General features: G+C 37.9%; 1 protein-coding gene across 23 annotated transcripts in view; it reads left to right on the forward strand.

Annotated features, from left to right (window-relative positions):
- si:ch211-285f17.1 (sickle tail protein homolog) overlaps positions 1-13,939 on the forward strand; it is a 116,137-nt gene that overhangs the window by 46,433 nt on the left and 55,765 nt on the right. Inside the window, exon 1 of one of the 23 annotated variants that reach the window (XM_044105272.1) lies at positions 13,223-13,341. The exons of the other annotated variants lie outside the window; for them this stretch is intronic. Within the exon in view, the coding sequence (XP_043961207.1) occupies positions 13,293-13,341 (49 nt within the window). The 5' untranslated portion in view covers positions 13,223-13,292. Of the gene's footprint in view, positions 1-13,222; positions 13,342-13,939 lie in introns of those variants that run through there. 23 annotated transcript variants of the gene reach the window in all.

A 13,939-nucleotide genomic window follows, 5' to 3' on the forward strand; every position in this document is an offset into this window, starting at 1 on the left:
GCTATAGTGAACCCTTAGGGAAATGAATGAGAATCATGTTTGAGAGGCTTAAAATGTGATAAAGATTTGAATTTGCCTCTATCAACAACTTATCAACAACTGTGGCATGCCCACATTTTTTTTGAAAGTATACATCACCAAAGGTTTTTTATCCTTATAAGGCATTAACTAAGAAATAGCTGAATTTGAGAATTAAGGCCAACTAATCCCAATAAATATGGATGAGACGTGCAGCCTTGTTAAAAACCTGCAGTGGCTTGCTCTTGTTCTTCAGATTTATGCTTTTTTAAATGTTTTCTATGGATTGAATTGACGTTCCACTAATAAGTAATTATTAACACATAATTGTATAATTACTCCTCAAGGCTCCTAAACTCTTATTTAAGCATGACTGAGATTACAAAACTCCAATCTCTGAAATAGTTCTACTAAGTCTGTGACAAATGCAGGATGTTTTTTTAAAGCCAGGATATTCTAGGAACAGTGGCTAATCGGGTTCTAGAGTTTGGACATTTTGAGGAAACCTGTCCTCTGTCTGTATGTGGTCTGTTTAGAAAACTGCTTCCTGCCTTGGCTGATAAATAGACAGGACCATGTAAATACTGGAAGGACGCCCGGCAGAGCAGTTTAATACTTGGTATCTAATAAAACCGTTATGTGCTAAACGCAATGACAGGTATGTATTCAGAGAGTTGCTACTTTCGCACAGAATGAACTCCATAATCTTTGAGGACTTTATTTGAATTGGATTATACAAGTGTGACAGCTTTAAGTGCAACTGCAGTTGAGGATAGTTTTGGTGAAACATGTTGAATGCAGCACATTGTGAACAAACATGTTTCCTAGGAATGTTTAGCCAAGCATAACTTTAGCTCGCTTGCCTGACAATTGGTCTGCTCATAAAGTTAGCCATGACTGACATTTCGTGTACATTTTTCAATAAATCACAATGAGATTCTGTGCAAAGATTCTTCCTGTTTAGAGCCTGACATGGAGACTTCGAGTTTCTCATGTTTTCTTAAAGCTAAGCTAAAGAAAAATTGTGTTTCTGAAGCTAAATATATACATTTAGCACTGAATTCAGTTGGCAGTCCTAACAAATATCTATTTGTTTTTTCCTAGTTTTATCCATTAGGGAGACATTAATGTTTTTCAAGAAGATTTAAATAAAATTTCTGGATAACATGAACCTGGCACAGACATTAATTTGTGACACTGAGTTCCTGAATCATCCACTTTAACCACTACTCTAACAGTACATCTACCTGTATATTTCTATTTATGTCAAGGTTTTCATTTTGCTGATTTTCTTTAATATGAGGTAGAGTTACTCATTTTACCTTTAAATTTGCAGAACTCTTTATAAGGAATGGCGTTTATCTGTTTTTAGAAATAGAAATTGTGGAAACATCCACTTCACACACTATTTTATGCACTCACATTGTTGCCTCGGCCATGCCCCTCGCCACTTTTTCTTAGCGCTTTATTTCAACATTTCCTTCCTGTAAGGTTTTCCTTTCACAGGAGAGTGTATCCTTCCCAGCAGTGCGACAACAATGCCCCGCTTCATTCAACTTTCCAAGATGTAAGACCCCTGGAGCCAATGGTCTGGTGGGCACATGCTAAAACCATCAACTCGTCAATAACTGTGGTTAGCCACACAGACATCACAAAACTATCTCACCGGGTGTAAAACGAAGCCGAAGAAAGGACTAGGGTGCTGTTTCAACTTTCTCCCTGTGGGTTTGCATCTGTGTTTAAATGTGGCGTGTGTGCTCTCCAACAACCGGATTGCCAGTTTTTTAACTTTCCTTTGAGCTGGCAGAAAGGAGAAAATAGCACCGCATGCCTTGCTTGCATACTATAATATCAGTTTGACTTACTTTGAAAATTACCCGATGTCCTCTTGTCTTCCACTGTCTTTCACAGAAGCAAGCCGTGCTGAGGGTTTTTATTAGCCACAACTCAGTTGGCCTCCAAAAGCTCAGCTCAGACATTTTGATGGAGGACTCTCTGTACAACTGGAGAATTACTTAATTACAGTCACTATCTTCAACTGAATTAACAGAGTGGGCATCTATTATGCATGACTTGATGTTGATGCACTTCTCCTTAGAGCCGAAAAATACCCATGATGTAGTTAAGAAGTTGAGGTTGTTTAAATTACTTTATCTGCATAGGGGAGAAGAGTTTCAGCAGGCATGATTTATTTATTTTACCACTTATTTTTAGTTTCGATTTGGTGAACAATTAATAAAAATGTAATGTGGTGGGATTTTCTCCCCCCAGTCTGGTAAAGTACAACAGTAAAATTGTGTACTTGTTTTTGATGTTTGTCCAAAGACAATCTGTTTGAATAGGGAAAGTTTGCATTTTGGTTCAAATAATTTACAAACATGTAAATTATTTGAAATGCGTTTTTATTGTACTTAGAAGAGTAATCATTGGGAGGTCAGTAACCATTGCCAAATTGAAAAACTCTCTTTAGGCTCCTTGGTGTTGCTATCTGCTTCAGTCAGTGGTTCTAGTTTATAGCAGGAAACTGTGGCAGCCATTTGGGAGTGTCTGGTTGCCCATACAAAGTGCTGCCTATTTAACCAAAGCTTTGGTTCCCAGCGGCTCACAGAGCACCCCTTCTCTTAACCTCCTCCACACAACTCCACCAGACTAGTGGCAGCAGCAATTAGCACCTGACAAAACTGCACATCTGCTCATCCTGGGCAAACTACAAGGTTCTTAAGAGGGGTTATAAATGGCATCATGAAGAAGCATTGCTGTGATGATATGCTGAAGGTGAATGTCGGAAAGGGTTGCAGTTTCTTAAAGGGACAGAGGCCAATTTTGAGGCGTGATGTGAATTCAAATTTCTTTTGAGTTATTTTTGATTTTTATAGGATTTTCATAGCAACTAAAGATGACTTAGTTACTTGAGTGTATTCCAAAATGTAAATAGGTGTCAAGAAAATATGTATTACCACCTTTTAACAAATTTGAATTTTGAATATGCAATGCATTCTTTAGCTTTGCTGTTAGCTGCAAATTCTTACCACAAGTTTGATATTTTGAAGAAATACGCTACTTTTTTTTCAGTTCAAGAAAATAATTTTTGATTTCTTCATATTTGTCTTTTGATATAATAATACAGAAAGCTGACATTTTTTAAAAAAAGGGTAATTTTTTCTCCTAAGATACCAACAGTTTTCAATGGTAAAAATAAACTTGAAGAAATGATGGTATAAATGTGATGTGCAATAATTAGCTGTCACATTGCATAAAGTTTGTATCTAAGCAGTTCAACTCAACTCATCAACTCACTTGATGATGCTAAATGATGGTTTAAAACAACCAACAATAGTTTATGAGTTTAGCAGTTTTTCTTATAGCTGGTCTAGTGTTGGGGTTCAGGTTGCTTCGAAAGGAGGTGTTAGTTCTGTAAACATGTTGTCTTTTGACCAAACACATTACCGATATTGTGTTAGGGGCTGAGAGGCTGATGTCAACGTATGAAAAAAAGAGCCTGATATGTCTCCATTAACAGTTTGAATTTCTATGGAGCAGCTGACAGCTGCATGCTTTGCACTTGATGGGAGCACTTTGAATGTCTCTGCCCCAACTTCCATCTTTCTTTTGCTCTTCCTCTGACTGGGGTTCCTTAAATTGTAAGAAAGATCTACTGATGCTTCCAACTGTTGCTGCTCGAGAGTGATTCTTCATTAAAGTTGGCAAACTGTCTGCCTTTGGCCTGCATGCTTTTGCCTCTGCGTGGGTTATTTGTTGCACAGTTTGTCCCAGTAAGCTGGATTCTGCGGTGCTTTGATCAGGGCAGAGTACCCTCTCTAATCCGCTTGAGCTCTGGATGTTTGCCGAGGACATATATACGCACACACACACACACAACAAACTGTGATTAAAAAAAACATATGTGTAGGTCTAGCCAAAAAAGGGATGAAATAGTCTGAATAAATTATAAAGGAACAAGCTGACATAAATCTCAAATTACATATTTGCATCTGCTTCAAATGTCACTTTTGATAACTTAGAGGTTGAATTTGTAATAAAATTTGGGTATTACACCAAGTGTAATAAATGTAAGTGCTAAGAATAATATTTAGCACTTTATCCAGAGCAGTTTAGTGCTTAATTGTGCAATATCCACCTCAGTTTGCACCTCAGTGGGGAAGAAGGCACAATCTCTGATATATATTTTAATGAGAGCTACAGGACATTGGCATTCATTAAAAACGGCAAATTGTCATGTCTTGATGATTGTTTCAGAAGCTTCTCACTTGCTCTTGGCCTATTGCGTTTGAGTGCTATTAAACAGACAGTGAAAGATTTGATCTGAATCCAGCTGATGAGATGAGAGGCTGCAGTGAAAAGATAGAGGAATTATGTGAAGAAATGAGAGTTAGGTGGTGGAAGAGAAAAAGGAGAGGAGGGTGCTACTTGAGCGTTTATGATGGCCCTCCCTGCATTACATCACTGAGATGTTTCGGCACTGATTACATTGTCGGGCTGGAAAGGAGGCTTGGATCTGGAGGATGATGTCATCAATAGCCAATCAGAAAACCTGAAGGTTGTTACAGTCTGGCCAGCTGCGGAGATGAAACAGTTGCTTTTCTTTGAAAATGAGTTTTCTTCCTGCACCCTTTTTCCCGTTTATTTATTTTTACGTTAACATGATTAAACCGATTTTATCACATTCTGCTACTGCCACTGTCATTAGGCAAAATGCATCAGCAGCTGACTTGAAGGTTTGAGCAGGATATCTAAATATACAACAAAGGAAAAAGTGTTTAACTAATTTAATAACTAATAAGGAAACAACTTTCAACCTATCCCTATTAAAAGAACACAAACTATTCTAAAAATGCCAGTAATGCCTTTTCGAACTGTCCAAAGTTAAATTATCATACTAAATGGGAAGCGGGTGAGGGCCGTTACTGGAACATAATGGTCATTTTAGAAAAGTCTCTGCATTCATCTCTGTGGCTTTGTTGTGGGCAAAATGTTTAGTAAAGCAGCCATCTTGGTCAATGCTACTCTACTTCTTAGTCCTGAAGGGAAAAAGGGCTCGCCTGTGATCAGCTGAAGGAACTCTGCTGTCGTTGCTCAATATATATTTATCTATGCAGTTTCCACAAAATATTTAGGTGAAAAGATGAGCTTCATTTGGTGCCGTGCTGCAAGATGGACTAATATGCATCCCCGGGCTGTGAGAGGGATACAGGAACTCATCCAGCACTTCTAAAATGTTGGACAAGTATGTCAATGAAATAAGACATTACACAGCATTTTCAAAGACTATTCCTGTGAGGAACAGTGTTCCAGGTCATGTCTGTATTTCAGTGTGACGTAAACCACAGTTAGAATGTGGTCAGTTTCCCTCTTTAAGAAATGCCTCTTCTTTGCCATTTTTAATTTATCCATACATCAATTTCATGGGAAAGACCACAAATGAGCTATTAATAAAATAGGGATGTGCTATTTAATTTTTTTTTCCACTGGCCAGATACTTAGCTTAGCAAGTTCATACACTGTTTCATAAATCACAAGTGGAACAGGTCCTAATGACTTCTGTGTCCATTTTTGATCAGGAGATAAGGAGGTCTAACACATACTGTCTAATGTATAATTTTTTTCATCCCATTTTTTATCTGAATTTCACAGCTATTTTCTTATTAAAGCAGCTTTAAAAATAAATAATTTGATATCTCGGTGTAATAATTAACTTAGCCTGTTGCTACTAAGACTTACATTGTACCCTGAGATTGGGTTAGCTGTGTAATTTAATTTAGTGTCAAATTAGGTTAAAGGTACAAGTTCCTGATCAGTGCAAAAAGATCTGGAGGAACTTTTTATTGAGATTTTATTTAAAAAAAAAAACAAACAGAAAAAAAACAATCTGTGATATTGTGTGGTTCTCCTCGGATTCATTTTCCCACGACCTGATTATAGCTTTAGTACTGTGGCCCCTACATGGTATAACTATTAACGTTTGCAGAAAGTCACTCTTTGTCAGCCTCTGCCATGGGAAAGCTGTAACATTTTTTGCTTTTCACATCTGCACAACAGTAAAGCTTCTGGGGTTTTTTTTCCTAATATCCCCTTAGAAATAATCACCTGCATTCTTATGATCTCATTAGAAAGCTCATGCTTCCAGCTCCTTTATGGGAAACATAAACCCTGCTACCTTGCAGTTCATCCAAATTTCCACTGTTCTTCAGAGCAGATCCAACCAAACTAGTCCACATTCAAAAACCTCCCAGTCGAACCCTCTATCTGCTCCTTGGACTAGCACACTTGGACACAATCCACCCAGCTCATTGAATGGCACACATACATTAATGTGGAAATGCACAGTCAGAAGCACACAGAGGATTTCACAGATAAAGACTGGGACAGAGGCACCAGTGTTCTCAGGAGTGGATCCCCCCCTTCGCGGGGGCCCTATTTCATCTCCCACCACCTGCATCACTTATCAGCTCAGGCAGCACTCACTTCCCTCAAGCAGGGCCTCGTGCAGCCACTCAGCTTCATCTGCTACCCTCGAACACACAGAACTGGACCCGATTTATCTCGTCATCGAATATAAAGAAGCTCAGAGCTGACAGGGACAATGCAGTTTAAAACAGAATGCCACAATGTGAATCTTCTGGTTGAACAAACGCTGAATTGTGGTTTTGCATACTTGAATCGTCAGTTGGTAATAACCGCTACAGCTAATTACTCCTGGCCTGCATGCAGGGTAGAACGAGGCGGGCGAGATATGAGGTGCAGCAAGAAAAGTGAGCGACACATGATTGACTGGCTGCAAAGTCTGGGTCTTAAGCTGCTTATCACTAGGAGGGATAGAGTCAATTGCAACGCAATCACTTTTTAACAAACTTGTGAGAAAGCCAGCATATTAAAAGAGATATTTAAATGGAGGGGTTGTGCAGGATGAATACGTAGTTAACTTCCTGCAAATGAAAACATTTCAGTCATTTGCATAGGACTGCAATTATAACACATCTTTTGTCCTAAAATCTCCCTGGCTGCATCTAAATTTCAAATGAATGATTTATTCCAAAACTTTGAACCACTTCAGTTCTAAGCAAGTAGCATCATGTATGTTTATTTGGTTGTGTTGGCTATTTTCACTAAGCCAACTGACTTCTAAAAATTTAATTTTTAAGCTCCATATCACCTAAAATCCATCTGTGTCTGGGCACCATCCAAATCTTTTCTGTATGCTTTGTGTTTTCTTGGGTATTCATGTCCATCGTGTCAGTTGACATAGAAACTTGCCAAAACAGATCTTAGATATGTTATCAACTTATGCACACTCACACAAACTGAAATGCTTGAGTTTTACCTTTTTCTCAGTTCATGTAATTGCATTTCTTAGTAAGAAAGAGGCAGACTGTTATCTTGTATTACTCCATAGGCACATATAGTGTGATACTATCAGTGAGGAGTTTTGAATGCCTGGTAGTTCTCCTTTAAATTCTGATGAAATTCTCAAAATAAACAAACCTCCATGGCCACGTTTTGTTAAAAATGTCAATATCTGTGAAACAATCTTTCAGAGTCATAGGGTTTGTACTGATTAAAATTAGTTCCATCTGATAAAAAAATATGCTAGATGCAATGACATATTTACTTTAGCTATATAATACAATATAAACGTTTTCATGCCCCTAAATTTTGTACACATTATGTAAAAGTAACAACAAACTTCAATGCATATTACTGGGGTCTTGTGTGAATTACTAACACAGTGCAGTGCATATTGGGAAGTGGTTTTCCATATTTGTTTTACAAATGAGAATCAAAAAACAGTAGCATCCATTTGTATTCTGCTGCCATTTTTCAATACTTACCTTTTAAAGAAATTACACTTTTTCAGGTTATGTTTCTGTTAAACCTGCACATTTGAAGACAACATTTTTGTGCATTTATTTTTGCAAAATAGCTCATAAAATGTCTTGTTGTCGATTATCAATTAGATTTAAGTCTGATTGGGCCATCCTGGCTCATGAAGCCGTTTTTATCCAGCTCTGAGTAGGGTTGATTTACCAAACTTGATATTGTCTTCATAATGTTAAAAAATAAAAAGTCATTGGATGTTAACCAAAAAGATCAATTCTGTGCTCATCTGTTCAGATGTAAACTATTTGTTAAAATGTGAAACAGCTCAAGATGTGTGAATATATTTTCTGAACAAAGTATTTTTGTGAGTGTAATCTACAGTGTTTGTTTTCATGCCATTTGTTTACTTTTTTTTTTTTTTTTCGAAATGACCAAAGAACCTCTAGTTGATATGCAGCCTTGCTACACTTGTTTAGATGTTAAACTGGTTATTCACACTCAGTATATGTTAGGATTAAATTAAATGTACCCAGAGCACTTCCTATCTTTTATCCAGTAAGAGACCAAATTCCCTTTGGTGATTAAAGCAGTCAAGCCAGAGTGAGTCTGATTCTGCAGTTAGTTTTTAGAGACACAGAAGGAGAGGGAGAAAATTCCTCCCCCCCCTGGCTCCTCGGTTGATGTCCTCTCAGTCACAGCTGTCTGTAGCGTCGCTTTACCCCTCCCTCAGAACTCCGCTGTTGCCCCAGCGAATGTTGTCAAGGGAAACTAGCTGACATCTGAGCCGAGGGCTGGATTGGCTTACACCTTCTCTGGCCTATGAGTTAATGAAGTGCACACACTGCTGGAGATTACTGGCAGTCATGCACAAAGTCGCAGCTAACGCAAAAAGCACAGCAACGGACACACCAGTCTGGTAAGAAGCACTTAGTGTTTTAATTAATAAATGAAAGAGGAAATATTAACAACTTGTTTCTGGCCTGATGTTTGCAACAGATGCTTTTTTTCATGCACACACATATTTTGACAACAAAACATTGCATAAGTGGGGTGTTTTCATCAGCACCCCCTGGTGGGGAGGGAAGAGGCAGCTCTGTCTAAACAGAGCTACTTTTTGTTTGGTAGAGATAGCTCAACAGGTAAAACAATATTGTGGATTCATTAGGTTACAAATAGATAGGAGCTGATGGATGAGATCTGGTTTGCCTCTGAACGTCTAAAGTAAAAGTTGCACAGCTCATCTCTTTCCTCCTCTCTGCTTTTTTATTTTGCTGGCTGAACATGCGGGAGGAAGACTGAGGGGGAGGACAGTGAATGATGTCTAAAAGTACAACTAGCGACGTTACACTTGTCTAATATAATATTGACTTCTACAAGGAATATAGAACATCGCCTTATGACTGACTGCGCCTATAGAGTTTTAATAACATTGTCTATTCAGTAAGGATGTAAACTTTGCACTCCATTTAAAGATTTACACCTGTCAACTTCTCAGGAGGAGCTTCGCCAGGAGGCAGTAAACAGAAAAAATCAATTACTGCTGCCAATAGCCTCATTTAACACTTGGTATTTCTTCTGTACCCATTTTTTGTCTTTAAGTAGCCCACATCCTCCTTTGGAGCTGCTTTGGTATACAAGTCACTCATTACTCCCATATGCTGATGCTCAAGCAAACACACAACATGTGTCTGTGGCTCATCTTTTGGCCCTGTGCCTTCCTGTTAATGCGGGTATGTCAGGGCAGAAAGTCTGGAAAGTCTTGTGTATCTGATTACACACACTCACACTGATAAAGCACACATAGTATCTTAACTTGAATAATAGCTGTACTGACAGTATGTCCCACAGAGATTAGTTTGTAAGTTTTAGATTTAGATCTCTTAGTGCTTAGTTAAAGGAATGGTCCAGAATTTCTGAAGTGAAGTTATAATAATGTTTATAACAGGTAGTAGCCTATTTTCAGTAGGTCATTCTGTCTGTGCTTTCATGATGTATGAATCCAGATTACTTGGGTTTGAAGGATCAAGTCTAAAGCAGACTTTCACCATCCTTAACAACCCCAAGCTCAAAAAGTTCATAGCACCTCGAAACAATTGCAATATTTGCATTCGGTGCCTATTTACAGAGAAGCCAATAATTATTTACACATCAGATGGAGATTGTTGGCGGATCTTCCTGTGTCAAATATGTTTTGAAGTAGCAAGTATATAAAGCAATTCTGGTAAAAGAAATGTAAAAAAAAAACTTTAAAAAAATAATAATAAAAAATAACCAAAGTTATTACAGAAGTTTAAAGGAATGCTAAGTCACCAACATGTTTTTCCTGCAGACAATGGCGTAATGACGTTACAATCTTAGTGTTTATTTCACTAAAGAAGGTTATTGTTAGCGCATTGTCATCCTAGAAATAATCATCTACTTCTCTGTAAATAACCACCCAGTGAAGAAAGCACAATGGCAGAAGTCTGCTTTGATCTTGGCCTCTCTCTGACTACCATTAGCTTCAGCCTCAGGCACCAACTATTCTGGATGTGTGCCAAATAAAGATGCCAGATACAGTAATCCACCACACGTCAGATTTTACTTTATAACATATTCTCATTTCAAAAATTCTGATCTATCCTTTTAAATAGTTTGGAACAGGGACATATTTATAGCAGCATATAGATGTTTAGTTAATTCGTGAATCAGCAGATCACCTAAGCATAGACTTAATAAATAAACAGACATAATCTGTCTATTCATTTATTTTGCTCTGAAATAAAACAATATTCTGAAATAAAACGACATTTCTGAATTATGTGAGTTTAATAAAGGAAATGATAACATCATTTGAAAGATATTACTAAACACAGTAAGGCCATTTTCAGACTTGTTGACTTAAAATTGATATAATTCTTCTTAATTATTATATAAGGTATTTATTTGTAATATATAAATATATATTTATATAACTCTAACAACCCAACTAACCCAACATGTCAAAATATGACTGATAACACTCAACACATGTATCAGCATTAGCAATGAATTCATTCAGGTCTTGAAGGAACCAAAGTGATTTACACAAGATAAAAATATAAGGCAGTAAAAAAGCAACAAATCAAGCAAACCAAAAGGAATATAATAATGAATTATAAAATTCATTATTTTTGATATGTTAATGCTGATTATTGTAATTCCTTACTTTGTGATACAGCTCCTTGTGAGGTTATCCCATCTCTGATTACTTACACATAATAAACGCTGTAATTATAGCAGAGAACCATTATTGGTTTCATGGCTTCAGGGTATTGCCATGTGAGCCCTGCTTTTATTGCACACAACAGATCTTTGTGTCCAGCTGCATAGTTATGGGACAGTAATAGCAGGGGAGAGTGGGCGTGTGCACACTGAAGCATTCCTCCATAAATAAGTGACAGACAGAAAGTCACTGCAAACAGAAGGACTGCCCTGCTGTTCATTGAGCAAGTGCCCCATGTTGTCTTTCAATTGAGAGGGCCATCATTTACTCAACGGTGGCAGCTGGGCAGAAGAGAATCACATTCTTGAGCCACTACAGCTTGACATAATTCACTTCCAGGTCTCTTGTGACACCCTAAAAGGAGGATGTCTTTTCTTCCCTTTGTGGTCTGGAATGCTGACAGCGAAAAGTGCAGCCACGCAGGTTGTTGGGACGTAAGGTTGTAATTGTTGGTTTAGGGGAACTGCTTTGATTATAGGTTTGGTTTTGGAAAGACTGACCTGTTGGTTTGGGATGATGTATTTGTCATTGTCATGGCGGAGGAATTTTGACACATAAACACTAGCACTACTTTCAAGTCATAGAATTTCTTGGGAATAACTTAACTTTTAGATGCAACTCCAAAATAACTCTTTCCCAGTGTAATAACATTCATTCTTCAAATCCTCGGCTCACAACTGAGACCATACAAAATTCTGAAATACATTTCAGTTAGTTCTGTCATTAGAAACACCCCATATACTTATTTGACAATGTGCTAATTTAATTCAGTCATTGTCAATCATAACATTTTTAAGAAAACTGCCTGTCAGCAAAAGAAGAACAATAAAACCTGCATACGCGCTGGTTATTTAGATGCTAAAAGCAACAAATGTTTTTCAGACAAACCCTGTATTGGGAGGGAGTCTATTAAAGGTTTATTTTCGCAACACCCAGAAGACTAGATATTGCATTTTTTTATACAATTAGTTTGCCGGGGCTCCATTTATCTGATTTACAGACTGTGAAATGTATGTTAGGTCAGTTTTATGCAAATCATGAAGGCCACATACTCCCTACAACCAGAGCAAGATTTATATGAACAAGGTTATGTGAGCACTGTGTTAAAGCTTATAGCCAGGAACGTAGTTTCATATTATACTAGCTCCAAGAGTCATAGTGGGGGAAAAATTTGTCATAAGTATTTCTACAAATAATAAATACTACAGAGTACATTGAACCTCATCAGTATTGAAGCAGCTCCGCAGTATGACCAAATGACACTACCCCCCTGTGGCCTGCTAATTCTCAGCCAGTTGTGAGCAAGTTCCCAAGTATGTGGGTGGATGAAAGAGGCAAGTTCGTCTTCATGTGGTTGACATTACAGGTCAGCTGCTACATTCTGGGTTCTTTTCACTCATTCACCCCAGAAGTTTTGATTACACAAGCTACAAACTGGCTCATTGATCCTGTCACGTTTTGTTGATAAAACTACATTACTTTGTTCCTTCTGCTGGTACATTCAGATTGGGTCACCTTACATCAGCAGCTGCAGAGAAACCGATTTGCAAACCAATCTGTTAAGACAAATGAAATTTAGTTAAGAGTTTGTTTCAATTGAAGACAACATTGCCTACTGGACTGACATGTGTCTTTTTTTGCAATCAAATGAGTTGATTAAATAATCGCCAACTGCATATGCTGAGGGCAGTTTGCGATGTTTACAGAAGTAGGTTATGACACATTGGGATGTGTTCTAGCATCTGGTGGCCCTCCCTCAATATAGACAGAAAACTTAATGAGACACAGCCTGCAGACAGAATCCTGATCAAGAACAGATTGCAAGCAAACGCATGAGGGTTCATGTGTGTCAGTCAATCTGACACCTGTTAGGCTCTTAGTATATGGAGAGTGTCTGCTCTTTATCTATTGGGTTTTGTTTCTTTTTTTTTTCCATTTTGCACTCAGTCTGTGATCGTTCCAAAGCAGCAGTAGAGCCTTTAGCCAGAGGGGTGAGGGTCTGGTCGCTCTGTGTCCTGGAATGCAGTTGACTTTCTAAATCCCCACTAGTCTATCCTGGGGCAGAGGGGCAGGGCCTATCTCAAGCCCCCTTTTTTTCCACGTGAGCTGCATTTGGAATCTGTAAGCCTGCCGAGAGTTGGTCCTGCCAGCTTGGACTTCTTTTTTTTTTTTTAAAGATTGATTTCATAGAACAATGGAGAAAGGAATTGCTGATGAACCTAAAGATTGCTCACTTAGGGAAGGTAATGAACTTTGTGATATGCCTCCCACAAATTATTTTACATCTTTCACAGTATTTGAGTGTTTTCTTTCTACTGAGTGTAATTTTGTTAGCAGTGGGGAAACTGTTTTGGTAGTTAAAAATAGTATTGGAGTACATGAGACATGCTGTGACATGAGCAGGGAGGAGGCTTGGGCGGATGACGCAAGACCACTTAGTTTTTTTTTTTGTTTCAAAATTATACCTGCTTTTGTAGAAAAAAAATCACAGGTGAAAACAAAGCAGACAGTACAAACAAAAATGGGAAAGCTCCAGTCCTGTGGATAGATTCTGTCTTTCAGTGCTTAGATAAGTCTTCTGAATTTTATTTGTGTATCGTGACAATATTTCACATCTCATCTCAAAGGCTTCTTCAGTTCTGGCGTACTTCAGTTATTAGGAGGTAGGTAGATACTGCAGCTGTTAAACCTACAGCAAGGTTATCTCAGTCTCAGTCTCAAAGTTTCTGAGAGAGTAAGATTAGAAAAAAATAGTCTTTCCTGCATTTGTGGTACACTGTGTGCTTTTAAGCTTTTACAGGCAAAAAGTGTGGCAACTTTATGGAAATTATTAATTCAACT

Source organism: Gambusia affinis, linkage group LG21 (genome assembly GCF_019740435.1).
Source record: "Gambusia affinis linkage group LG21, SWU_Gaff_1.0, whole genome shotgun sequence".
Classification (NCBI taxonomy): domain Eukaryota; kingdom Metazoa; phylum Chordata; class Actinopteri; order Cyprinodontiformes; family Poeciliidae; genus Gambusia; species Gambusia affinis.